The sequence below is a fragment of the Nycticebus coucang genome, chromosome 17 (genome assembly GCF_027406575.1).
Source record: "Nycticebus coucang isolate mNycCou1 chromosome 17, mNycCou1.pri, whole genome shotgun sequence".
NCBI classification, from domain to species: Eukaryota; Metazoa; Chordata; class Mammalia; order Primates; family Lorisidae; genus Nycticebus; species Nycticebus coucang.
The window spans coordinates 38,247,982-38,275,881 of record NC_069796.1 but is presented as its reverse complement, the minus strand read 5'-3'; the positions used below and the strand labels follow the sequence as shown (position 1 = coordinate 38,275,881).

At 43.2% G+C, this 27,900-nt stretch overlaps 1 protein-coding gene across 2 annotated transcripts in view; it reads right to left on the bottom strand.

Annotated features, from left to right (window-relative positions):
• UBE2D2 (ubiquitin conjugating enzyme E2 D2) overlaps positions 1-27,900 on the bottom strand; it is a 67,798-nt gene that overhangs the window by 2,838 nt on the left and 37,060 nt on the right. For both annotated transcript variants that reach the window (XM_053566444.1, XM_053566443.1), the window contains exons 2-6: positions 25,864-25,927; positions 13,348-13,379; positions 13,191-13,268; positions 13,000-13,105; positions 3,455-3,548 (exon numbers count right to left, since the gene is read on the bottom strand). In XM_053566444.1, coding sequence (XP_053422419.1) covers positions 3,455-3,548; positions 13,000-13,105; positions 13,191-13,268; positions 13,348-13,379; positions 25,864-25,927 — 374 coding nt within the window. The remainder of the gene's footprint in view (positions 1-3,454; positions 3,549-12,999; positions 13,106-13,190; positions 13,269-13,347; positions 13,380-25,863; positions 25,928-27,900) is intronic.

The window sequence follows — 27,900 nt, the reverse complement described above, 5'->3', positions numbered from 1 at the left end:
CCATCTCTACTAAAAATAGGAAAATTAGCCAGGCATCACGGTGGGAACATGTAGTCCCAGCTAGCCAGCAGGCTAAGGCAGGAAGACTGCCTGATCCCAAGAGTGAGAGGTTGCTATGAGCTAGGCTGAGGCTACAGCACTCTAGTTTGGACAGCAGAGTGAGACTCTGTCTTGAAAATAAACAGGGTGGGGGCAGCTCCTGTGGCTCAAGGAGTATGGCGCTGGCCCCATATACTGGAGGTGGTGGGTTCAAACCCAGCTCCGGCCAAAAAAAATAAAATAAATAAAATAAACAGGGTGGCACCTGTGGCTCAGTGGGTAGGGCATTGGCCCCGGCTGAACTGCAACAAAAAATAGCTGGGCATTGTAGTGGGCGCCTGTAGTCCCAACTACTTAGGAGACTGAGGCAAGAGACTCTCCTAAGCCCAGGAGTTGGAGGTTGCTGTGAGCAGTGTGATGCCACAGCACTCTACTGAGGGCAACAAAGTGAGACTCTGTCTCTACAAAAAAAAAAAAAGAAAAAACAAAATTATCCAACCTCTCCTACCTAATTCCTCAATAATCTCACTGTATACATAAAACAAAAACTGTTATTAGAACACTTTTAGATACAACCTCTTTTTATTCTTTCTTTTTTCTTTTTTTGATAAAGAGTCTTATTTAGTCACCCTCAGTAGAGTGCTGTAGCATCATAGCTCACAGCAACCTCTAACTCTTGGACTCAAGTGATCCTCTTGCCTCTGCCTTCCAAGAGGGAGGCACCTCTTGGGAGGTGGGACTAAGCACCCACCACAATGCCTGGCTATTTTTAGACATGGGGTCTTGCTCAGGCTAGTCCAAATTTGTAAGCTCAGGCAAACCACATGCCTCAGCCTCCCAGAGTGCTAGGATTACAGGCATGAACCACTGTGTCCAGCCATGGATACTATTATCTTTTTTCATATTCTGACCACTCTTCAATAATTCATAGCACTATTCTAAAATATCCAAATTCTACATCAAGTTTTACTTTTAAAACAAATTTTAGGGGGGCGGCGCCTGTGGCTCAGTCGGTAAGGCGCCGGCCCCATATACTGAGGGTGGTGGGTTCAAACCCAGCCCCGGCCAAACTGCAACCAAAAAATGGCCGGGCGTTGTGGCGGGCGCCTGTAGTCCCAGCTACTCGGGAGGCTGAGGCAAGAGAATCGCTTAAGCCCAGGAGTTGGAGGTTGCTGTGAGCTGTGTGAGGCCATGGCACTCTACCGAGGGCCATAAAGTGAGACTCTGTCTCTACAAAAAAAAAAAAAAAAAAAATTTTAGGGGGCGGCGCCTGTGGCTCAGTCGGTAAGGTACCGGCCCCATATACCGAGGGTGGCGGGTTCAAACCCGGCCCTGGCCAAACTGCAACCAAAAAATAGCCGGGCGTTGTGGTGGGCACCTGTAGTCCCAGCTACTCGGGAGGCTGAGGCAAGAGACTCGCTTAAGCCCAGGAGTTGGAGGTTGCTGTGAGCTGTGTGACGCCACAGCACTCTACCGAGGGCCATAAAGTGAGACTGTCTCTACAAAAAAAAAAACAAACAAATTTTAGGCTTTAATTTCCTTTTTTTTTTGTAGAGACAGAGTCTCACTGTACCACCCTTGGTAGAGTGCCATGGCGTCACATGGCTCACAGCAACCTCTAATTCTTGGGCTATGCGATTCTCTTGCCTCAGCCTCCCGAGCAGCTGGGACTACAGGTGCCCGCCACAATGCCCGGCTATTTTTTTTTGTTGCAGTTTGGCAGGGGCTGGGTTTGAACCCGCCACCCTCGGCATATGGGGCTGGCGCCCTACTCACTGAGCCACAGGCGCCGCCCTTTAGGCTTTAATTTCTTTTCTTTTTTTTTTTATTTGGCCGGGGCTGGGTTTGAACCCGCCACCTCCGGCATATGGGACCGGCGCCCTACTCCTTGAGCCACAGGCGCCGCCCTTTAGGCTTTAATTTCTAATGGCATCTATTTGTTTTTTTTTTTTTTTTTTCCTTTAGATTATGCCAAATGTAGAAAATCAATTCCCTTGTCCTATTTATTTACCTATGTAAGACAAATGGGCACTTGATGCAAAATGCTTTATATGTTAAAAGGCAAGCATGGCTGGTCACAGTGACTCGTGCCTGTAATTTAAGCATTTTGGGAGGGAGAGGTAGGAGGATCACTTGAGTCTAGGAGTTTGAGAATAGTCTGGGCAACAGAGTGAGAATTCCACCTCTACAAAAAATAGAAAAATTAGCCAGGCGTTGTGGCACATGCCTATAGATCCAGCTACTCAGGAAGCTGAAAGCAGGAGGACTGCTTGAGCCTAGGAGTTTGAGCTTGCAGTGAGCTATGATGATGACACTGTACTCTAGCTCAGGCATCAGAGAAAGGGCCCTATCCCAATTTTACTTATTTATTATTTATTTATTTTTAAGACAGAGTCTCAAGCTATTGCCCTGGGTAGAGTGCCGTGGAGTGACAGCTCACAGAAACCTCAAACTCCTGGGCTTAAGCTATTCTCTTGTCTCAGCCTCCCAAGTAGCTAGGACTACAAGTGCCTGCCACAATGCCTGGCTACTTTCTTTGTTGTTGCAGTTGTCATTCTTATTTAGCTGGCCCAGGCCAGGTTTGAACCCACCAGACTCAGTGTATGTGGCTGGTGCCATAACCACTGTGCTACAGTCACTAAGCTCCTATCCCAATTAAAAAAAAAAAAAAAAAAAAGCCGGGCGGCGCCTGTGACTCAGTTGGTAAGGCGCTGGCCCCATATACCGAGGGTGGCGGGTTCAAACCCGGCCCTGGCTGAACTACAACCAAAAAATAGCTGGGTGTTGGCGGGTGCCTGTAGTCCCAGCTACTCGGGAGGCTGAGGCAAGAGAATCACTTAAGCCCAGGAGTTGGAGGTTGCTGTGAGCTGTGAGATGCCACGGCACTCTACCGAGGGCTATAAAGTGAGACTCTGTCTCTACAAGAAAAAAAAAAGCCAATCATAGGCGGTGCCTATGGCTCAGTAAGTAGGGCGCTGGCTCCATATACTGAGGGTGGCAGGTTCAAACCTGACCCTGGCCAAACTGCAACAACAACAACAAAAAAATAGCTGGGCATGTGGTGGGCACCTGTAGTCCCAGATACTCTGGAGGCTGTGAACTGTGACGGCACAAAGTGAGACTCTGTCTCAAGGAAAAAAAAAAAAAAAAAAAAGCCAATCATAAGCCATAAAGCTGTAGAAAAATATACTACTGAAAAGCTTTTATATATAATAGAAGTCACATAAAGCAATTAGAGATAAGATTGGTATCATCTAGCTATAATGATACTTAGTATAAATATTGCTCTTTCCTATCCCCAGGAGAGTATGTTAGGACTCCATTTAACATCTTGCTTATATCCAGCCTTTAAGAAAGATTTGAGACAAACATGTCCATCTTACCAGACAGCTTTCCATCTAGAGGCCATACTTACTTTTCTCTATCTGTTTTGTAGATCCGAGCAATCTCAGGCACTAAAGGATCATCTGGATTGGGATCACACAACAGAGAACAGATGGACAAGAGTACTAGAATGAACAAAACATAAATTAGTAGAGGATAAAAGTAAAGGGCTGAGAGAAATATGCAATGCCAACAAATGAGGAAAATTCTAAGAAGCTATCTTATTTCTAATGTTCTGTACCAAGAGGCAGTTAACTCTTGAGACCACTTTATTCCCAAACAAGGAAAAAAAAGATTTATTCATTTTCCTATCTATTCTATAGAGATCAAGGGCTTCTCAGAGGTGAAGAAAAAGCTGACATGCCCTTTATCATTCAGTTTGGTAGCAAAAATGCTATTTCTTTGCCTTAAGAGTATATGGGAGAAAAAAAAATCAGGAAAGATGTTTTCTGACTCTTCATTCCCACTGCCCACAATGGCAGATGCCATTTCCAAAATATCTTCTTTTCCCATTGTCAGGTGTCTCACCTCATGCCCTCTTCATGCACATAACAATCTAACAGCAATTAGGAAAGATTTTGTGCATTTCCTGGAAATTATGAGGAGTTACAGATTTTTGAATGCTCATAAAAAGTAGTGACCTTAGAAAAAAGGAACTTATCTGGCCTATCAAACTGGCAATAGTACAAATGATTTTTCACCTAAAATTAGATATATAGTTTGACCCTTGAATAACATGAGTTTGAACTGAGTGAGTCCACATATACATGAATCTTCTTTCACCTGTCACCCTAAGACAGACCCCTCTTCTTCCTCAGCCTATGCAACATGAAGATGACAAGGATGAAAGATCCTTATGATGATCCACTTCTACTTAATGAATAACAAATATATTTTCTGGCCGGGTGCGGTGGCTCACATCTGCAATCCTAGCACTTTAGGAAGCGGAGAGAGGTGAATTCCTTGTCTTACGAGTTCAAGACCAGCCTTAGCAAAAATCAAGACCCCTGTCTCTACTAAAATTAGAAAAACCGAGGCAAGAGGATCGCGTAAGGCCAAGAGTTGGAGGTTGCTGTGAGACTCCAACGGTGTAAGACTCTGTCTCAAAAAACAAAAACATTTTCTCTTCTGTATGATTTTCTTTTTTTTTTTTTTTTTCAATTTGAAAGCAGTCACTGTTTTTTATTTTTTATTTTTTTTCAGTCACTGTTTATTAACTGACCAGATTACAAAAACAATCAGGGCAGATACCTTAGTTCATTCTTCTAATAAGCCTATTGATTTGATCTTCCCTATTACCAGCATCTCCACCTTCTACAAAGTGGGTTGTTTTTTTCTTCATCCCTCCCCGTGGAGATGATAACTTAAAGGGCCACAAGAAGTTATTTGCTTCTTTGAAGCGTTTTCCAACAGTATAGATCTCATGAATCAGATCCTCCATGCAGATGATGCCATATTTACCAAGAGATTGTGCAATCAAACTGTTATCAGCCAACGCAATTCGTTTCTTATTGATTTTGCCATAACCACGCTTGTAGATTAGCTCATTTACTGACTTCAGATTTGGGTACCCCCATGCAATATACGGTTCTACAATCCTCAGCATGTTAATGGAAGCCTTGTTGAGCTTAACAAAAGTTCCATTGAAGATCTGGTGAAGGCGAAGAAGCTGCAACACTTTTCGGACCTTTGGACTCACACCATTGATACCTCTGATCCTGATGACAAATGCCAATTTTGGTTCTGCAGGTACATAGAAGTTGCCAGCTTTTCTTGCCATCCTAGCCATCCGAATCTCAGTTCTGTACATCTGCCTATATTCTTTATGATAATGCTTAGCTTTTTCATAGATAAGCTTCCTCCTTGCCTTTCGAAGCATCTTTTGGGCACACTTCTTTCTCAGATGCTTGATCTTCAGCTCTGCGAAATTCTTTCGCTTTTTCTTAAGGGTTTCTGGCACAACAGGAACCTTCTTTTTCTTCTCTTCAACAGCCGCCATGGTTCCAGCCGGAAAAAGAGGACTGATTTTCTTTTTAATGTTTTCTTTTCTCTAGCTTATTTTACTGCATACAACTAAATATAAAATACGTAATACAAGTAAAATATAAAATACATCTTAACTATTTATGTTATTGGTAAGGCTCTGGTCAAGAGTATACTATTAGCAGTTAACTTTTTGGGGAGTCAAAAGTGGTGTAGATTTTTGACTACGTGGGAGGCTGGCTCCCCAAGCCTTGTTGTTCAAGCATCAAGTACACTACCAAATTAGTACTTCTTACAAATTCCATTTCTTTCTTTCTTTTTTTTTTAATTAAATCATAGCTGTGCACATCAATGCAATCATGGGGTACAATGTGCTGGTTTTATATACAATTTGAAATACTTTCTTTTTTTTTTTTTTGTAGAGACAGAGTCTCACTGTACCGCCCCAGGGTAGAGTGCCGTGGCGTCACATGGCTCACAGCAACCTCTAACTCTTGGGCTTATGCGATTCTCTTGCCTCAGCCTCCCGAGCAGCTGGGACTACAGGCGCGGGCCACAACGCCCGGCTATTTTTCTGTTGCAGTTTGGCCGGGGCTGGGTCCGAACCCGCCACCCTCGGCATATGGGGCCGGTGCCCTACTCACGGAGCCATAGGCACCGCCCTAATTTGAAATACTTTCATCAAACTGGTTAACATAGCCTTCACGGCATTTTCTTAATTATTGTGTTAAAACATTTATATTCTACATTTAGTAAATTTCCGCACATACCCTTGTAAGATGCACTGTAGGTGTGGTCCCACTGATTACATTCCCTCTACCCTCCATTTATTTATTTCTTGTTCTAAGAGCTCCAATGGTATAATCAGTTAACACATGGTACTGATATTTGTTGTTCTAATTATTCTAGTAAGGAAATTTTATATTGATAAATTTAAAGAAATAGCTTTTCTGACTTTCCAGGAAAGGAAAGTCAGTTTAGTGGTTATCTGGACTTGACGAAAAGATTCTTAGTATACTACTTAGCTCCTTTAATTCATGGAAAATTGATTTTGACTTACATCATATTTTTTTTTTTTTTGAGACAGTCGCTATGTCATATGTTGCCCTTGGTAGCGTGCCATATCATCACAGCTCACAGCACCCTCAAATTCCTGGGCTTAAGTGATTCTCTTGCCGCAGCCTCCTAAATAGCTGGCATTACAGGCGCCCTACACAATGCCCAGCTATTTTTTTGTTGTTGTTGTAGTTGTCATTGTTCTTTAGCTGGCCCAGCCTGGGTTCGAACCTGCCAGCCTTGGTATATGTGGTTGGCACCCTACCCACTGAGCTGCGAGCACCGCCTGGTTTACATTGTATTTTATCTTCTTCTTCTGTAAAGAGAGAAACTCCTACTTCTACAAACTGTACAGGTACTTCACTTACTTGACAAGCTTTCACCCAGATACATTGTTTATCAGTATATATTCATTTTCATTAAGGGTATAACCCATAGTCACTTTCATTCTAAAAACATATAATCAAATGGCTTTATAGCACATTTATCTGCTTCCTTTAAGTTTTTGTATATTAAGATCTTCAACATATATCTTCAAAGTGGAAGACATTGTCCTTGAATTATTGTCCTTGAAAACAGACTATATATTAAAGGGATAACTGATATCACACACAGAATTAAGTCCTTTCATAGAACTCTCTCTCCATACATTCAATTTACAAAAGGGATTCATAAAAATGTTAAACCTAGATAGCTGATATAATCAAATTCTACACAAAGCACTGTAATTATTCTATTTATCTATTTATTTTTTGAAGACAGAGTCTCACTTTGTCACTCTTGGTAGAGTGCTATGGCATCATAGCTCACAGCAACCTCAAACTCTTGCACTCAAGCGATTCTCTTGCCTCAGCCTCCGAAGTAGCTGGGACTACAGGTGCTCACCATAACACCCGACTACTATTTTTTTTTTTTTTTTGTAGAGACAGAGTCTCACCTTATGGCCCTCCGTAGAGTGCCATGGCATCACACAGCTCACAGCAACCTCCAACTCCTGGGCTTAAGCGATTCTCTTGCTTCAGCCTCCCGAGTAGCTGGGACTACAGGCACCCGCCACAACGCCCGGCTATTTTTTGGTTGCAGTTTGGCCGGGGCCGGGTCTGAACCCGCCACCCTCGGTATATGGGGCCAGCGCCCCACCGACTGAGCCACAGGCGCCGCCCCACCCGACTACTTTTTTGTTGTTGTTGTTGCAGTTTGGCTGGAGGTGGGTTCGAACCTGCCACCCTTGGTATATGGGTCTGGTGCCCTACTCACTGATCTATGGTGCCGCCCACACCCGACTATTTTTTTTTTTTTTTTTTTGGTAGAGACAGAGTCTCACTTTATTGCCCTTCGTAGAGTGCTGTGCCATCACAGCTCACAGCAACCTCCAGCTCCTGGGCTTAGGCGATTCTCTTGCCTCAGCCTCCCCAGTAGCTGGGACCGCAGGCACCCGCCACAACGCCCAGCTATTTTTTGTTGCAGGTTGGCCAGGGCCAGGTTTGAACCCACCACCCTTGGTATATGGGGTCGGCGCCCCACCACTGAGCCACATGGCACTGCCCACACCCGACTAATTTTAGAGACAGGTTCTCATTCTTGCTCAGGCTGGTCTCAAACCAGTGAGCTCAGGCAATCTGTCTTGGCCTCCCAGAGGGCTAGGATTATAGCCATGAGCCACCTTGCCCAGCCTGTATCCTTTAAAAAATTAATTTGTAGGGCGGCACCTGTGGCTCAGTGAGCAGGGCGTCGGCCCCATATACCGAGAGTGGGGGGTTCAAACCCAGCCCCGGCCAAACTGCAACAAAAAAATAGCCGGGCGTTGTGGTGGGCCTGTAGTCCCAGCTGCTCGGGAGGCTGAGGCAAAAGAATCGCCTAAGCCCAGGAGTTGGAGGTTGCTGTGAGCTGTGTGACGCCACGGCACTCTACTGAGGGCAATAAAGTGAAACTCTGTCTCTACAAAAAAAAAAAATTAAAAAAAAAAAAAATTAATTTGTAGGGGCGGCGCCTGTGGCTCAGTGAGTAGGGCACTGGCCTCAGATACTGAGGGTGGGGGGTTCAAACCTGGTCTCAGCTAAATTGCAACAAAAAATAGCCGGGCGTTGTGGTGGGCGCCTGCAATCCCAGCTATTTGGGAGGATGAGGCAAGAGAATTGTCTAAGCCCAGGAATTGGAGGTTGCTGGCAGCTGTGACCCCATGGTACTCTACGGAGGGTGATAAAGTGAGACTATGTCTCTACAAAAAAAAAAAAAAAAAAAAAAAAAATTTAATTTGTAGGCACGGTGCCTGTAGCATAGTGGTTATAGTGCCCAGGCCCTAGCCAACTAAACAATGACAACTGCAACAAAAAAAATAGCTGGGCATTGTGGCAGGTGCCTATAGTCCCAGCTATCTGGGAGGCTGAGGCAAGAGAATTGCTTAAGCCCAAGAGTTTGAGGTTGCCGAGAACTGTGATGCCACAGCACTCTACTGAGGGCGACATACTGAGACTCTGTCTCAAAAAAAAAAAAAAAATTTAATTTCTAGACTGGTGTGGTGGCTCACCCCCTATAATTCCAGCAGTATAGGAGGCTGAGGAAGTAGGATCCCTTGAGCTCAGGAATTAGAAACCAGGCTGAACGTGAGAGCCCACCTCTACTCAAAAAACTTAAAAAAATGAGCTAGGGGTGGAAGTGGGTGCCTGTAGTCCCAGTTACTTGGGAGGCTGAGGTAGGAAGATCACTTGAGCCAGCCTAGAAGTTTGAACATGCTGTTGAGTTAGGCGGATGCCATAGCACTCCCGCCTGGGCTTTGTCTCAAAGAACAAAAAAATAAAAATGAAAAATTTAATTTATAACAGTGAGACTTAACAACATCCAAGTTATACACGACAAATATCCAACACTTTTGCCATTTGTACTATTATCCTAGTTACTTGGCGTGCTTACAAAGAACCTGTTATCTGTGCATTTTCTTTTTAGATAGTAACAATGAAATATTTATTATTGTCCCATTTCTAGAGATGAAAAAACTGAGGAATATAGAGGGCAATTTGTCTCAAGTTTCATTTAATAAGAGGTGATCTGAGATCTGATCATAGGCAACTGAATACAGAATTTAGGTTCTTTACCATGAAACCATGTTGCCTCCCATCTATATACATTAAAGAAATGGTAAATTATAAGCAGACAGAAAAATATTTTTCATACACATTTTACCACCCAATACTAAAAGTAACGTCTATTTCTTATGATTTAATATGCTTTACTTTTTTTTTTTTTTTTTTTGTGGTTTTTTTGGCCGGGGCTGGGTTTGAACCCACCACCTCCGGTATATGAGACCGGCGCCCTACTCCTTGAGCCACAGGCGCCGCCCGCGACCTAAAACTTTTGGGCTGAAGTGATCCTCTTGCCTCAGCCTGCAAGGCTGGCTACTGCTGGCTAATTTTTCTATTTTTAGTACAAACAGGGTCTCACTCTTCATCAAGCTGGTCTCGAATTCTTGAGCTCAAGCAATCTACCTATTTCAGGACCCCAAACTGCTAGGATTGCATGTGTGAGTCACTGTACCTGCTTGACTTTTATTTTTCCCCCCAACCCACTGTACTTTAAAATGATTTTTCTTTTAAGCAACTGCTTTCATTTTTTACAAATCTAGTGATCACTTTCTTTCTTTCTTTTTTTTTTTTTTGTAGAGACAGAGTCTCACTTTATGGCCCTCGGTAGAGTGCCATGGCATCACACAGCTCACAGCAACCTCCAACTCCTGGGCTTAAGCGATTCTCTTGCCTCAGCCTCCCAAGTAGCTGGGACTACAGGTGTCCGCCACAGCGCCAGGCTATTTTTTTTTTTTTTTTTTGGTTGCAGTTCAGCTGGGGCCGGGTTTGAACCTGCCACCCTCGGTATATGGGGCCGGCGCCTTACTGACCGAGCCACAGGCGCCGCCCTAGTGATCACTTTCAAAATAGACAATTGAGAGCTGATACTTATTTTCATCTTCTTCTGTTAATTATGGATTAGTGTTTTGTTACACCTGTGATTTCATCTGGAGATAATATTGAGGGGTTGTACAATTTCAAATCAAAATACAAGACAATATTTGTAAACTATGTTACTCAATTCATCGACATAAAAAAATCCCTAACCTACTCATGTAAGTAATTAGGTCTTATTAAGAAGAACTACTGGCTGGATCTCTCATTACAAACTTTTTTTTTTTTTTGTAGAGACAGAGTCTCACTGTACCGCCTCGGGTAGAGTGGCGTCGCACGGCTCACAGCAACCTCCAACTCTAGGCCTTACCATGATTCTCTTGCCTCAGCCTCCCAAGCAGCTGGGACTACAGGTGCCTGCCACAATGCCCGGCTATTTTTTTTTTGTTGCAGTTTGGCTGGGGCTGGGTTTGAACCCGCCACCCTCGGCACACGGGGCCGGCGCCCTATTCACTGAACCACAGGCGCTTTTTGATTTTTTTTTGAAACATAGTTTCATCATGTCACTCTCGGTAGAGTGCTGTGGTGTCACAGCTCATAGCAACTCTTGGGCTTAAGTGATTCTCTTGCCTCAGCCTCCCAAGTAGCTGGGACTATAGGTGCCTGCCACAACGCCCAACTATATTTTTACTGCAGTTGTTTAGCTGGCCTGGGTTGGGTTTGAACCTGCCACCCTCAGTGTATGTGACTGGCGCAGTAACCACTGTGCTACAGGCGCTGAGCCCTGGAGCATTCATTACAAACTTAGCAACTAACTTTCACATTTTCTTTTTTTTTTTAGACAGAATCTCACTGTGCCACCCTGAATAGAGTATGGTGTTATCACAGTTCATAGCAACCACAAAGTCTTGGCCTCAAGTAATCCTCTTGCCTCAGCCTCCCAAGTAGCTGGAACTAAAGGCGCTCGGCCATAATGTCAGGCTAGTTTTTCTATTTTCAGTAGAGATAGAGTCTCGCTCTTGCTCAGGTTGGTCTAGAGTTTCTGAGCTCAAACAATTTACACACCTTGGCCTCCTAGAGTACTAGGACTATAGGTGTGAGCCACCGTGTCTGGCCTTTATTTTACATTTTCAAACACAGACACACATGCATACATGGCAACAATGACTATTAGGATGTTCATAATCTTAGCAAGAGTGAGACCCAGTCTCTAAAAAATAGAAAAACATAGCCAGGCATTGTGGTGGGTGCTTATAGTCCTACTTACTTAGGACGCTGAGGCAGGAAGATCATTTAAACCCAGGAGTTTGAGGTTGCTGTGAGCTAGGCTGATATTATAGTGCTCTAGCCTGAGTAAGACTGTCTCCAAAATAAACAAGATGTTCACAGAAGTTTATGTGAGTCCGGGAGCAGTGGCTCATGCCTGTAATCCTAGCCCTCTGGGAGGCTGAGGTGGGTGGACTGCCTGAACTCAGGGGTTTAAGACCATCTTGACCAAGAGTGAGACACCATAACGGAAAAAAAAAAAAAAAAATAGCCAGTCATTGTGGTGGACACCTGTAGTCCCAGCTACTTGGGAGGCTGAGGTAAAAGAATCACTTGAGCACAAGAGTTTGAGGTTGCTGTGAATTATGATGCCACAGCACTCTATCAAGGGTGACAAAGTAAGACTGTCAAAAAAGCAAACCAAAAAAAGATGATTATGTTAAACTGATCATCTTAACAGGATGAATCTGTTCCTTCGCTAACCTAAAGATAAAAGCTGGTGAAACCGGCTCAGCACCTGTGGCCCAGTGGTTAGGGCATCACCACATACACTGAGGCTGGTAGGTTAGAGCCCAGCCCAGGCCTGCTAAACAATGACAAATGAAACAAAAAAAACAGCCAGTTGTTTTTTTTGTTGGCAGGTGCCTGTAGTCCCAGTTGTGTGGGAGGCTGAGGCAAGAGAATCACTTAAGTCCAAGGTTTGAGGTTGCTGTGAGCTGTGATGCCACTGTAATCTACAAACGGCGACATAGTGAGACTGTCTCAAAAACAAAAAAACAAAAAAGACCCCATCTCTACTGAAAACAGAAAAATTAGCTGGGCATTGTGGCAGGCGTCTGTAGTCCCAGCTACTTGGGAGGCTGAGGCAGGAGAATTACTTGAGCCTGGCAGTTTAAGGTTGCTGTGAACTATGATGATGCCATGGCACTATAGCCTGGGTGACAAAGAGAGAGACTCTATCTCAGATAAAAAAGAAAGAAAACGACGTTACCTATATTTTGTTCTTCAAGAACATAATGTCTATGTTTACAGCACGAGCATTCTTTGAAATGGCTAATATTGCCCATTCTGGAACAGTATCTCTCCTTTCCATTCATGAATCTCAAGATTGGAAGGAACACTGTGTTTTACTTTTGCTTTAAAAAACAATTCATCCATTTAAATACCCCCTTCTAAACCTATGCTTGAATAGCACAATCAATATAGACAAGTCACCACATCAGGGAATACTCATATGTGAAAATCCAACTCTTTCTAGTTGTCTCAAGGTCTATTTCAGAATGAGAGAAAACTGCTACCTCCTCTTTAAAAGAAACATGAGAGATCTTTGCAAAAACAGAGATAACACAGTCACTTTATCTTGATACTATTTTGTTACCTTTTGAAATAGTTAGTGCTGGAGACCACTGTGACCGTAGAATATCAAGACAAATGCTGCCATTACTGTTAATATTTGGATGATAAATTCTTGTTGTAAATGCAACCTATATAAAAAAGGAAAACTTTTTATAAGTTGGTTTATTAGTATTGTAGAAAGCACATTAAAAACAATTGCCACATCCCAATTACCTTAGGTGGTTTGAAGGGGTAATCTGTTGGGAAATGAATTGTCAAGAAAAATACTCCACCCTGATATGGACTATCATTCTGTTAATGAAAAGAAAAGTGGGATTAAAATGAGTAAATTATATCAACTATTTTTTCTGAAATTAATCTGAATACTTACTGGCCCCATTATTGTAGCTTGCCAATGGAACACTGAAAAAGAACAAGAAAAAAATCACCATATAGCAATATCCATTGTATCTTTACCATAGTTAACACATCATTCCCTATCTAATCCAAGTTGATTTATAAGTAATATGATAATGAGTATGGGAAAGATGAGGAACCTAAATCAAGTGTGAGAATTAAGAGAGAAAAAAAATGAGTACTAGGTGGGGTGTAGTGGATCATGCCTGTAATCCTAGCATTGTTTGAGGCTGAGGAAGGTAGATTGCCTGAGCTCAGGAGTTTGAGACCAGCTTGAGTAAGATTGAGACCCTGTCTCCACTAAAAATAGCAAACCTAGTCAGGTGTTGTAGTGGGTGCCTGCAGTCTCAGCTACTCAGGACGCTGAGGCCAGGGAATCGGTTGAGCCCAGAAGTGTGATGTTACTCTAAGCTATGATGCCATAGCACTCTTTGTCTCCAAAAAAAAAAAAAAAAAAAAAGTACTGACTCATTAAGAAAAAGCACTTGAGTTAAAAAGTCTTAAAAATTCTTTTTTTTTTTTTTAATTTTTTTATTTTTTTTGTAGAGACAGAGTCTCACTTTATGGCCCTCGGTAGAGTGCCTTGGCCTCACACAGCTCACAGCAACCTCCAACTCCTGGGCTTAAGAGATTCTCTTGCCTCAGCCCCCCGAGTAGCTGGGACTACAGGCGCCCGCCATAACTCCTGGCTATTTTTTGGTTGCAGTTTGGCCGGGGCTGGGTTTGAACCCACCACCCTCGGTATATGGGGCCAGCGCCTTACCCACTGAGCCAGAGGCGCCGCCCAAAAAGTCTTAAAAATTCTTGTCAAGGAGATAAACTTTTTGACAATGCTCAAGTTCTACCTTTAAGCAGTTCTACAGTCTTAACTGTTGCCCAGGCTAGAGTGCTGTAATGTCCTACAGGGTAAATAATTTCCTCAAAACAATTATATATAATACAGTCCTTTTAGGTTTGGCGCCTGTAGTTCAAGTGGCTAAGGCGCCAGCCCCATACACCACAGCTGGTGGCTTTGAATCCAGCCCGGGGCCTGCCAAACAACAATGACAAACTACAAGGAAAAAAACAGCCGGGCATTGTGGAGGGCACCTGTAGTCCCAGCTACTTGGGAGGCTGAGGCAAGAGAACTGCTTAAGCCCAGGAGTTGGAGGTTGATGTGAGCTGTGATGCCACAGCACTCTACCCAGGGCGACAACTTGAGGCTCTGTCTCAAAAAAATACATATATATTCCTTTTAAAATGCTGGTATAGGGGAAAAAAAAAAAAAATAGGGCAGTGTCTGTGGCTCAAAGGAGTAGGTGCTGGCCCCATATGCCAGAAGTGGCTGGTTCAAACCCAGCCTCGGCCAAAAACTGCAAAAAAAAAAAAAATGCTGGTATAGGGCAGAACTGTAAAGTCAAGGTAGACAATACTCAAATAAGGAAAGTCTGGTTTTAACAATGAGAAAAAAAGCAGGCATGGTGGCTCACACCTGTAATCCTAGCCCTCTGGGAGGCCAACGTGGGTGGACTGCTTGACCTTAGGAGTTTGAGACCATCCTGAGAAAAAGTGAGATGGTGTCTCTACTGAAAATAGAAAAACTAGCTGGGCCTTCTGGCAGGCTCATGTAGTACCAGCCACTCAGGAGGTTAAGAGGATCACTTGAGCCCAAGAGTTTGAGGTTGCTGTGAGCTATGACGACATGGCATTCTACCTAGGGTGACCACGTAAGACTCTGTCTCAAAAAAACTAAACAAAACAGACAGAAAAAAGGAGAAAAAAATGTAAGTGCTTGCATGTACAGGTCTTTAGAATTACAAGCCCTCATTAGATAAAGAAAATATGAGCTGAAAGCCCAAGCTTTATTACAAACTCTAGGAATAATTTCAATAAGTAAGAAAATATTTTCTTCTTCTTCCTTTTTTTTTTTTTTTTTGCAGTTTTTGGCTGGGGCTGGGCTTGAACCTGCCACCTCCGATATATGGGGCCGACACCCCACTCCTTTGAGCCACAGGCGCCGCCCCAGAAAATATCTTCAAATGTATAAAATGATGGTGTTTGTTCCACTTCTTTTTTTTTTGAGACAGAGCCTCAAGCTGTTGTCCTGGGTAGAGTGCTGTGGCATCACAGCTGACAGCAACCTCCAACTCCCTGGGCTCAAGGGAGTCTCCTGCCTCCCCTCCACTTCTAAGGAGGTTCCTAGTACAGCATAGAGACCAAAAGCTAAAATTTTCAATTATAAGCAAGGTATTACTTAGGATTTAACATTCACATTAGGATCTCAGCAAAATTAAGGGAAGATGTCACTGGGATTATTTCCAAATAACACAAACCAAGCAACCCTTGTCATAATAAAATAGAAATATCAAGACTAAGAAGCCATATAAAAACCCACTAGAGGCTGGGTGCGTTGCCTGAGCTCACGAGGTCAAGACCAGCCTGAGCCAAAGAAAGACCTCATCTCTAAAAATAGCTGGGCATTGTGGCGGGTACCTATAGTCCCATCTACTTGGGAGGCTTAGGCAAAAGAATCACTTAAGCTCAAAAGTTTGAGATTGCTGTGAGCTGTGACAACACGGTAGTCTACCCAGGGTGACAAAGTAAGACTCTGTCTTAAAAAAAAAAAAAAAAAAAAAAATCCACCAGAATGGCAGCCAAGTACTAAAGCTCCTTCTCGCCTCCTTAATGTGAAAGTGTCCGTCTGCTTTGCTTTTTCCTTCACCGAGACCTGAGCACACAAATAGCAGCCTGTTTATTAGAAATGAAAGGTGAAAAATAAGTACTGCTGAGGCTCTCCTCCTTAAGACTACTCCTCACTGGTACTAGGAAAATTCTTCATACTTTCTACCAACTGTGTAATGGCTTGAGTAAAGTAACTAAGGAGAAAGCAATTTTGAACCAGAGAGTGGTCCCAGTATCTTCAACAAAAGTGCTATAAAAGGCCCAGAAGTCTAAAAGTTCTGCAACAAGACATTAGGATGTGCTGTTTAAAGAAACTAGAGATAGCCAGGCATACTGGCTCATGCTCCCAAAGTAGGAGGATTACTTGAGGCCAGGAGTTTAAGACTAGCCTGAATAACACAGCAAGACAAAAAAACTAAAAAATTACTACCACTACAAAAACTAAAAAATTAGCTGGGCAGTGTGGCACATGCCCACAGTCCAAGCTACTCTGAAGGCTGAGGTGGGAGGATTCTTAGCCCAGGAGTTTAGGTCCAGCCTGGGCAAGATAGTAAAACACCATCTCTAAAACAATTCTGTTTTAAAAAGCTTCATTCTATTTTGAATCACAAATATATTTTAATAAAGCACACTGATAACTAGAGTTAACCCTGTTAATGAGGCTAAAACATAATTAGACAAAAGGATGAATAATTGGGCTGAGCTCAGGATGTTCTCAAACTCAAGGATGAGCCACTGCGCCCAACCTCTACTGGATTTTTTTTTGAGACAGAGTTCCACTATGTTGCCCTGGGTAGAGTGCTGTAGCGTCACAGCTCATAGCAACCTTCAAACCCTCAGGCTTAAACAATTCTCTTGCCTCAGCCTCCCACGTAGCTAGGACTACAGGTGCCTGCCACCATGCCCAGCTATTTTTTGTTGCAGTTATCACTGTTTTAGCTAGCCTGGGCTGGGTTCGAACCCGCCAACTTTGGTGTATGTGGCTGGCACTGTAACCACTGAACTATAGACGCTAAGCCAACCTCTAGTGGATTTTTTCTTTTTTTTAAGAAACAAAGTCTCACTTTGTCGCCCTTGGTAGAGTGCCATAATGTCACAGCTCACAGCAACCTCCAGCTCTTGGGCTTAGGCGATTCTCTTGCCTCAGCGTCCTAAGTAGCTGGGACTACAGGCACCTGCCACAAAGCCTGGCTAACCTCTAGTGGATTTTTATATGGCTTCTTAGTCTTCATCTTTCTATTTTGTGACAAGCGTTACTTGGTTTGTGTTATTCAGAAATAATCCCAGTGTGGGTGGTGCCTGTGGCTCAGTGAGTAGGGTGCCGGCCCCATATACCCTGGGTGGCAGGTTCAAGCCCAGCCCCGCCCAAACTGCAACAACAAAAAATAGCCGGGTGTTGTGGCGGGTGCCTGTGGTCCCAGCTACTTGGGAGGCTGAGGCAAGAAGATAGCCTAAGCCCAAGAGCTGGAGGTTGCTGTGAGCTGTGATGTCACAGCACTCTACCAAGGGCAAGAAAGTGAGGCGCTGTCTTGGGGAAAAAAAAAAAAAAAGAAATAAATAATCCCAGTGACATCTTCCCTTAGTTTTGCTCAGATCCTAATGTAAATGTTAAATCCTAAGTAGTACCTTACTTATAATTAAAAACTTTAGCTCTTGTTCTTCTACTCACTCCTTTTCTATTTAAATTTGCAGTTATAGGCTTGGCACCCATAGCACAGCAGTTACAGCACCAGCCACACACACAAAAGTTGGTGGGTTCAAACCCAGCCCCGAATCTGGCCCAGGCCAACTAACCAACAATGACAACTGCAACAAAAAGTAGCCAGGTGTTGTGGCGGGCGCCTGTAGTCCCAGCTACTTGGGAGGCTGAGGCAAGAGAATCGCCTGAGCCCTAGAGTTTGAGGTTGCCGTGAGCTGTGATGCCACAACACTCTACGAGGGGGATATAGTGAGGCTCTGTCTCAAAAAAAAAAAAAAAAAGTAGTAAAATAAAATAAATTTGCAGTTATAAATGGAACAATATTAATTTCCCCTGCACTCCTGCTCCAAGTCACAAGATAATAAATATGATAAGAAAGCACTGAGATATACTCATCCACCCTCACATTGTCCTTACTCTCCAACACCGGTGCCACCTTCCTCACCCAGAATGGAGGTAAGTAATATGTAATGGAGGTAAGCTACATCATGACTCTTACGAAGTTGACTGCCCACAAATCAGTCAATGGTAAAACTCACAAGTGTGTATTCTCTCTGTTAGAGGGATGAAGAAACATCATTGTTATAGGTCTGGTACTGTGGTACTCTGTGAAATTGGACCTTGTCCAAAATCCACTGAATTTCTTTTTTTCTTTTTTCTGAGACAGAGTCTTACTTTGTCACCCTTGATAGAGTACTATGGCATCATAGTTCATAGTAACCTCAAACTCCTGGGCTTTAGCAATTCTCTTGCCTCAGCCTCCCAAGTAGCTGGGACTGCAGGCGCCTGCCACATACAGGTATTTTTTAGAGACAGGGTCTCACTCTGGCACAGGCTGGTCTTGAGCTCAGGTGATCCACCCACCTCCTCAGCCTCCCAAGTGCTGGATTAAAGGAATAAGCCACTGCAACCAGCAGAAATCCACAGAATTTCTGATTTGCACTCTTCCTTTCCAGCATCTGGTGCAATAAATTGCTCATAGTTTCCAAACAAATGTACTTCAGAGCATGGCTATCTAGTTGGCATGCCAAAAGACATCCAGCTAGTTCACTGAATACATGGAGAACATGTTGAAAATTCCATGACAATGTGACAACTTTTAAAAACAAACAAAAACCTCTGATGGGTCCAATGGCTCATGGTTGTAATTCCAGCACTTTGGGAGGCTAAGACCACTTTGGACAACAAGGGAAGACCCTGTCTCTACAAAAAATTAAAATACATTAGCCAGGCATGGTGGCATGCACCAGAAGTTCCAGCTATGTGGAAGGCCCAGGTAGGAAGATTGCTCGAGTCCAAGAATTCAAGGTTGCAGTGAACTATGACCATACCACTCTACTCTAGCCTGGGTGACAGAGTGAGACCTTGTCTCTAAAAAACATAAATATACATCTTCTTCCTATTATTGGTAGTTCTGAACATTATTTCTTTTCCTTATGGAGTCTAAACATACCAAAATATATGGAAGTGGCAAAATATTGAGCAGAAACCAAGTAATGACATCTTTTCCATTTTCATGTGTGTGAATTTTTTTTTTCTTGAAGTAAGAGTTTTACTTTGTTGCCTTTGGTAGAGTGCCGTGGCGTCATAGCTCACAGTGACCTTAAACTCTTGGGCTCGAGCTTGCCTCAGCCTCCTAAGTAGCTGGGATTACAGGAGCCCACCAGTATTTTTAGAGAAGGGTCTTGCTCTTGCTCAGGCAATGCACCCACTTCAGTCTTCCAGAGTGCTAGGATTACAAGTGTGAGCCAATGTGCCCAGCCGTGTGAATTTTTATTATATTATTATTATTTTTTTTGTGACAAAGCCTCAATCTGTTGCCCAGGGTAGAGTGCTGTGGCATCACAGCTCACTGCAACCTCCAACTCCTGGGCTTAAGTGATTCTCTTACCTCAGCCTCCCAAGTAGCTGAGACTACAGGTGCCTGCCACAATGCCTGGCTATTTTTTTGGTTGTAGTTATCATTGTGTGGTGGGCCCGGGCTGGATTCGAACCTGCCAGCACTGGTGTATGTGGCTGGCGCCTTAGCCACTTGAGCTACAGGCACTGGTGATTGGTTACACCAATTATTTTTGAGACAGAGTCTCAAGCTGTCACCCTGGGTAGACTGCCATGGCATCACAGCTCACTGCAACTTCCAACTCCTGGGCTTAAGCGATTCTCTTGCGTCAGCCTCCCAAGTAGCTGGGACTATAGGCAACTGCCACAAAGCCTGGCTATTTTTTGGTTGTAGTTGCCATTGTTGTTTGGCAGTCCCAGGCTGGATTTGAACTCACCAGCTCCGGCCAACTCCAGCAGCTCACATAACCAAACAATTCATTTGCTGAAATACGAGATTTAATTATTATTATTTTTGAAATTTAATTATTTTTATTATACTGACAGAGTTGTGTAACCAATCACCATAATTAATTTTAGAACCTTTTCATCACTCCAAAAAGAAGCCCCAAACCCATTAGCGGTCATTCCCTATTCCACCTAAAATTCTAGTCCTATGCAATCGTTAGTTTTATTTTCTGTCTCTATGGATTTGCCTATTCTGGATATTTCATATAAGTGATTCACACAATATATGGTCTTCTGAGCTAGGTGTGGTACTGTAGCGCCTATACTCAGCTACTCGGTGGCTAAGGCAAGAGAACTGGTTGAGTTCGCGAGTTCAGGCTGCAGTAAGCTATGATCCTGCGACTGCATTCCAGCCTGGGTAACAGAGGCCCCATTTCTATTAAGGAAAAAAAAAAAATTAGGGTGGCACCTGTGGCTCAGTGAGTAGGACACTGGCTCCATATACGGAGGGTGGCAGGTTCAAACCCAGCCCTGGTCAAACTGCAACAATAACAAAAAAATAGCTGGGCATTGTGGCAGGCGCCTGTAGTCCCAGCTGCTTGGGAGGCTGAGTCAAGAGAATCACCTAAGCCCAAGAGCTGGAGGTTGCTGTGAGTCCTGTGATGTCATGGCACTCTACCAACAGTGGTAAAGTGAGACTCTGTCTCTACAAAAAATAATAATAATACAAAAATGATCTTTTGTGTCAGCTTTCTCTTAGTATAATGTTTTCTTTTTTTTTTTGAGACAGAATCTCACTATGTTGCCCTCTGTAGCGTGCAATGGTGTCGCAGCTCACAGCAACCTCAAACTCTTTGGGCTTAAGCAATTCTCCTGCTTCAGCCTCCCAAGTAGCTGGGATTACAGGAGTATAATTTTTTTTTTTTTTTTTTTGAGACTGAGCCTTAAGCTGTTGCCCTGGGTAGAGTGCAGTGACATCACAGCTCACAGCAACCTCCAACTCCTGGGCTCAAGCGATTCTCCTGCCTCAGCCTCCCAAGTAGTTGGGACTATAGGTGCCCGCCACAACACCCACCTATTTTTTGGTTATCATTGTTGTTTGGCAGGCCCAGGCTGGATTCAAACCCACCAGCTCTGGTGTAGGTGGCTGGCACCTTAGCTGCTTGAGCTACAGGCGCCAAGCCAGGAGTATAATGTTTTCAAGGTTCATCCATAGGTAGTGCATTATCAGTACTCCATTCCTTTTTCATTGCTGAAGAATATTTTACTGTAGAGTATACTAGACTTTACCCCTTCATCATTTATTTGATGGGCATTTGGGTTGTTTTCACTTTCTGGCTAATAATAAGAGTAAATGATGTTAGGGCCGTGTACCGTGGCTCACGCCTGTAATCTTAGTGCTCTGGGAGGCCTAAGTGGGAGGATCTCTTGAGCTGAGGAGTTCAAGACAAGCCCAAGCAAGAGTGAGATCCTATCTCTAATAAATACAGAAAAATTAGCCTGCTGTCATGGTGGGCACCTATAGCCCTAGCTACTCTGGAAGTTGAGGCAGATGGATTGCTTGAGCTCAAGAGTTTGAGACGAGTCTGAGCAAAAGCAAGACCCATCTCTAAAAGTAGCTGTGTTGTGGTGGGTGCCATCCAGAGGATCACTTGAGCCCAAAAAGATTTGAAGTTGCTGTGAGCTAAGATGCCACAGCACTCTACCAAGGATGACTAAGTCTCCAAAAAAAAAAAGAAAAGAAAAAGTGGGGGGATCCCCCCCATATGATATCAGCATAGCTCACTGCAACTACATGGGTTCAAGCAATTCTACTGCCTTAGGCTCCCAAATACCTGGGATAACAGGTATATACAAACTATGCCCAACTAATTTTTTAATTTTTTTGTAGAGATGGGGTCTTACAAGATTGCCTAGGCTGGTCTGTAATTTGTGGCCTGAAGCAATCCTCCCACCTCAGCCTCCCAAATTCTGGGATTATAGGTATGAGCCACTGTGCCCAGCCTAAAATGAGTTTTTTATATTTAGAGTTATAACAGTTTTTAAAAATATATTCAATATATGTCACTTATGACTTGCAAAATTTCCTATTCTATGTATTTTATCACTTTCTTTTCTTTGACAGAGTCTTACTTTTTTGCACTCCATAGAGTGCCGTAATGTCATAGCTCAGAGCAACCTCAAACTCTTGGGCTTAAGTGATTCTCTTGCCTCAGCCTCCCTAGTAGCTGGGGCTACAGGTGCCGCCTGCCACAACCTCCAGCTATTTTTTGAGAAAAGGTCTCATCCTGGCTCAGGCTGGTCTCAAACCAGTCAGCTCAGGCAATCCAACTATCTCAGCCTCCCAAGTGGTAGGATTATAGGCATGAGCCACCACGCCCAGTTGTCTCTTTTATCACTTTCTTCTTCTTTTTTAAAAAGAGACAGAGTCTCACTTTGTCACCCTTGGTAGAGTGCTGTGGCTTCACAGCTCACAGCAACCTCCACCTCTTGGGCTTAGGCGATTCTTTTGCCTCAGCCTCCCAAGTAGCTGGGACCACAGGCGCCCGCCACAACACCCGGCTTTTTTATTTGTTGCAGTTTGGCTGGGGCCAGGTTTGAACCTGCCACTCTCAGTATATGGGGCTAGCGCCCCACTCACTGAGCCACAGGCGCCGCCTTATTTCCATTTTTTGAGACAGTCTCACTATGGTGCCCTCAGTAGAGTGCTGTGGTGTCACAGCTCACAGCAACCTTAAACTCTTGGGCTCAAGTGATTCTCTTGCCTCAGCCTCCAAAGTAGCTGCAACTATAGGCGCCCGCCACATGTCCTGTTATTTTTATTTTTTATTTGTAGTTGTTGGTGTTTAGCAGGCCTGGGCTGGGTTCAATCTTGCCAGTCTCGGTGTATGTGGCCGGCACCCTAACCACTGAGCTATGGGCACCGAGCCCACCTGGTTATTTTTAGACAAGTTGGTCTCAAACCTGTGAACTCAGGTACCACCACTCCCTACCTCCCCACCCCCAGCCTCCCAGAGTGCTAGGATTACAGGCAGGAGCCACCACAGCCACACCCCAAAGTGACATAGTCTCACTTTGTCACCCCAGGTAGAGTGCTGTGGTATCATAGCTCACAGCAATCTCAGACTCCTGGGCTGAAGTGATTCTCTTGCCTTAGCCTCCCAAGTAGCTGGTATTACAGGTGCCCACCACAATACCCAGTTACTTTTAGAGGCAGGGTCTTACTTTAGCTCAGGCTGGTCTTGAACTCGTGGGCTCAGGTGATTTGCCTGCCTTGGCCTCCCAGAGTATTGGGATTATAGGTGTGAGCCACCATGCCCGGCCTCTCAAACCACTTTTAAGTAATGGTTTTCAGCCATTCTCAATTTTGAGGAATTCGCATCAAATAAAACCTTGGAAAAGTACATTAATGCAGGCAGACCCTATTATACAGTGGACTGTCAAACCTAGAATTAGAAAACTTGAGAATGAACCTACTTCAGGAATGTCTAAGAGCCTCTCATGGGACTCTTCTATAATAGTTTAAAATTTTTAATCTATTCACCTAAAGGAGCTGTGGTAAGGCTTAAATGAGATAATGTGTGTAAGAGCACTTAATTATTTTGCATGGTTTAAATACTTAGCCTCTCATGTTTGGTACCAAATATAACAGTTACTCATGCTGAATATATTAATGCAAAAGAGATATTTTCATCACAGGTACATAGTCTCACAATTTATAATATTTACCTATTTTGCCTGTACAATAATCCTTATAAAAAGGCCTTGTGATTCTTAAGGATTTAGCAGAACAGATAAAATACTATTATGGAAAAAATCAGAAATAATTTAAACACAAGCTAATCTAGTTTCATACTCATTTTGGTCTTAACCTATTATACTTTTTCTACACAAATGTTTCCAAGTATGCTCGTTTTTAAAAACTTTGCTAAATATTACAATTTTTTGTAAATTAGTTCTATATCACAAAGCATAGTCTCATTTAAATATCATCCGTTCTTTTTTTTTTTTTTTTAGAGACAGAGTCTCACCTTGTCACCCTCGGTAGAGTGCTGTGGCATCACAGCTCCCAGCAACCTCTAGCTCTTGGGTTTAGATGATTCTCTTGTTTCAGCCTCCCAAGTAGCTGGGACTACAGGCACTTCTTTTTTTTTTTTTTGAGACAAAGAGTCTCAAGCTATCACCCTTGGTGGAGTGCTGTGGGGTCACAGCTCACAGCAACCTCAAACTCTTGGGCTCAAGCAATTCTCTTGGCTCAGCCTCCCAAGTAGCTGGGACTACAGGTGCCTGCCACAACACCCAGTTATTTTTTTTGTTGCAGTTGTTGTTTTAGCTGGCCCGGGCTGGGTTTGAACCCCCCAGCCTTGATGTATGTGGCTGGTGCCCTACCCACTGAGCTATAGGTGCCGCCAAATATCATTTCTTTTAAAATGGTTAATAAAAGACCCTATAGGGGCCAGGTGTGGTGGCTCACACCTACAATCCCAGCACTCTGAGAGGACAAAGTGGGAGGATCCTTTTTTTTTTGAGATAGAGTCTCACTATGTCGCCCTCAGTAGAGTGTTGTGGAGTTACAGCTCACAGCAACCTCCAACTCTTGGGCTTAAGCAATTCTCTTGCGTCAGCCTCCCAAGTAGCTGGGACTACAGGTGCCCACCACAACACCCAGCTATTTTTTTTTTTTTTTGGTTGTAGCTGTCATTGTTGTTTGGCAGGCCCAGGCTTGGTTTGAACGCGCTAGCTCCGGTGTATGTGGCTCACCCTAGCTGCTGAGCTACAGGCACCAAGCCAGGGAGGACCCTTTGAAGCCAGGAGTTCAATACCATCCTGGGTAACATAGCCAGACCCTGTCCATAATAAAAAAACACCCAGGTGGGTGTGGTGGTGCACACCTGTTGCTTTAGCCACTTGGGAGGCTGATGCATGAGCCCAAGAGTTCAAAGTGCAGTGAGCTATGACTGCACCACTGTACTCCAGCCTGGGCAACAGGGCAAGACCTCATCTCTATGAAAATGTATATAATAATAAATTAATTTTTAAAAATGTTTAAAAGACACAGTGGGGGCAAAGCTATGTCAGGATAAAGTAGAACAAAAGGAAAATTATGATCCAATTTATGTTATAAATTATAGGATTAAGCAGATAAATTTGACATTAAAAATAAATTATATGTGCTTTCACAATTTTGAGCCAGGCAAAGACATCTCCCCACCCCCAATCATCCTTAGTCTTTCTCAAAGAACAACAGCCAGTTGTATACAAAAGCTAAATAGAGTGCTGGGAAAATACCCAGAAGAGATGAAGGATAGTGAGGAAGGGACCAGAGGGCGGCGCCTGTGGCTCAGTCGGTAAGGCGCCGGCCCCATATACTGAGGGTGGCGGGTTCAAACCCGGCCCCAGCCAAACTGCAACCAAAAAATAGCCGGGCGTTGTGGCGGGCGCCTGTAGTCCTAGCTGCTCGGGAGGCTGAGGCAGGAGAGTCGCTTGGGCCCAGGAGTTGGAGGTTGCTGTGAGCTGTGTGAGGCCACGGCAGTCTACCGAGGGCCATAAAGTGAGACTCTGTCTCTACAAAAAAAAAAAAAAAAAAAAAAGGAAGGGACCAGAATAAACTATACAGACAATGCCTGGCAGAAGCTGTTCAAAATGTAATGAACACAATAAGATGATGAGGACACTGAGCTGTTTTTTTCCACAGGCAACTAAGGATAAACACTGCTTTTTCCTTATACTATAATTATCTATTCACACAAAATAATCTTAACAGATACATATTTATCTGTTTCAGAGTTCCCCAGAGACAAGCTGTTTTGCTGTTTTATTTCACTATTCCTTTGAAATACTTACTATCATCTCCAACAGGACCTGCCGAACACTGTGCTGGGGGATCCCGTGCCAAGTCATTCAACTCCTTAAGAAAGAAGAAAAGAAATTCATTCAACATAAATGTAACTTTTATCCATTAATAAAATTTACAATGTTACCAATATTCTCTGTCTTACTGGTGAAGCTCTTTTAGGAGCATTCCTTCATAGTCAGAAAGGCATACACTTTAAAGTATTTTGGGTTCTTCAGTGTAAAGGAATGTTTTTATAAACGTGTGTCATTTTTGCTCTGTTGAGAGTTTTGTAGGTAAATATGATGATAAGGAAGTTAAACAAGTATTAAGTACTAATTTTGTGAGGCACAAAAACTGTTTCAAAGTAAAAATTTCATTTGTTACTTTTCAAAAAATATTCAAGATCAATTTTTGTACATCACAACTATTATGTTACACTTGGGATAAGCTCTTAAAGTCATAAACATTCCAGAATTATATTGGACCATCTGATAAGATGTTAAGTTTTCAGGTGATGTTCACTAACAGGATTCCAAATATAGTAGAAAATACTCTGAATGAATGTATTTTAAAAGGCTGACTGAAAAGTGTTCAGAGACTATTCAACCTATAATAATGTTCTATAACTAGATGTCAGCTTCTTAGCTATTTTAACATAAAAGCCCAGAAACTGAGACTTGTTATTGGTAGGGATGCCTAAAAATCACAAGGCAGGAAATCATACTATATTACATTTCCCCTAAGCTTGGTTTCTGAGATAAAAACAAATTCTGGGGAAAGACTAGTTTTAGATTATGTTTTATACTATTTTACACTTTGGAGTACAAAGCATAAAGTACAGAAATAAAGTTTGGGGGAAAGAAAGAATGCACTGGTATTGAGATAAAGAGGAACAATATAAACTTTCTCAAGTATCTCTATTTTTGGCTTTGTGTCTTCTTGTAACAGATTTTCTGCCCATCTCAGGGAAAAAAAAAATAACCTACTATATAGTTCCCATTCCCAAATGTTACTGGCAACACAGGTCAGTACAATTAAGAACATTTACTTGATTTAAGACAATGCTAAATCAACAAGTTGCTAGTAAAATATGATCTGAATTTAACAAACTATTCTGAAGTCCTACCGTGATCATTAAATGCAATTTTACTTTTGATTTAGCCTTAATCTTCTGCTCCTTTCAAAGTTACTCTTTTTCATGCTGAATGACATCAAGGTTTAACACCCCCCAACCCCAAAGCTAACATTTATCTAAGCTGAACATAAGATCCATCAGTCCATTTCATAAGCCAGTATGATGTAATTATTTTTTAAAACCTTAACCCAGAGCCAGGAGTGGTGGCTCATGCCTGTAACCCTAGCATTCTGGGAGGCCGGGGCGGGTAGATCACTTCAAGTCAAGAGTTCGGAGACCAGCCTGAGCAAGAGCAACACACCATCTCTACTACAAACAGAAAAACTAGGCGGTGCCCGTAGCTCAGTGAGTAGGGCGCCAGCCACATACACCGAGGCAGGTGGGTTTGAACCCAGCCCAGCCTAGGCCAGCTACAGCAATAAAGACAATTGCAACAAAAAAAAGTAGCCAGGCATTGTGGTCCTGGCTGCTTGGGAGGCTGAGGCAGGAAAAAAAAAAGTTGTCACCATCTGGAAGGTAATCTAAATAGCGAAAACCCAGTTACACTGAATAAACACATGACTTATAAAAATTCATGTCCCTACATTAAGATGAAAACTGAAGGCAAATCTTAAAATTTAATAAAGGTACTGATCTAAAAGAAGACATGGATGGGCTCAGCGCCTGTAGCTCAAGTAGCTAAGGCACCAGCCACATACATGTTTGCTGGCAGGTTGGAATCCAGCCTGGGCCTGCCAAACAACAATGACGGCTTCAATGGACGGCTACAATCAAAAAACAGTCGGGTGTTGGGGCGGGCGCCTGTAGTCCCAGCTACTTGGGAGGCAGAGGCAAGAGAATCATTTGAGCCCAGGAGTTAGAGATTGCTGTGAGCTGTGATGCCATATTACTCTACCCAGGGTGACAGCTT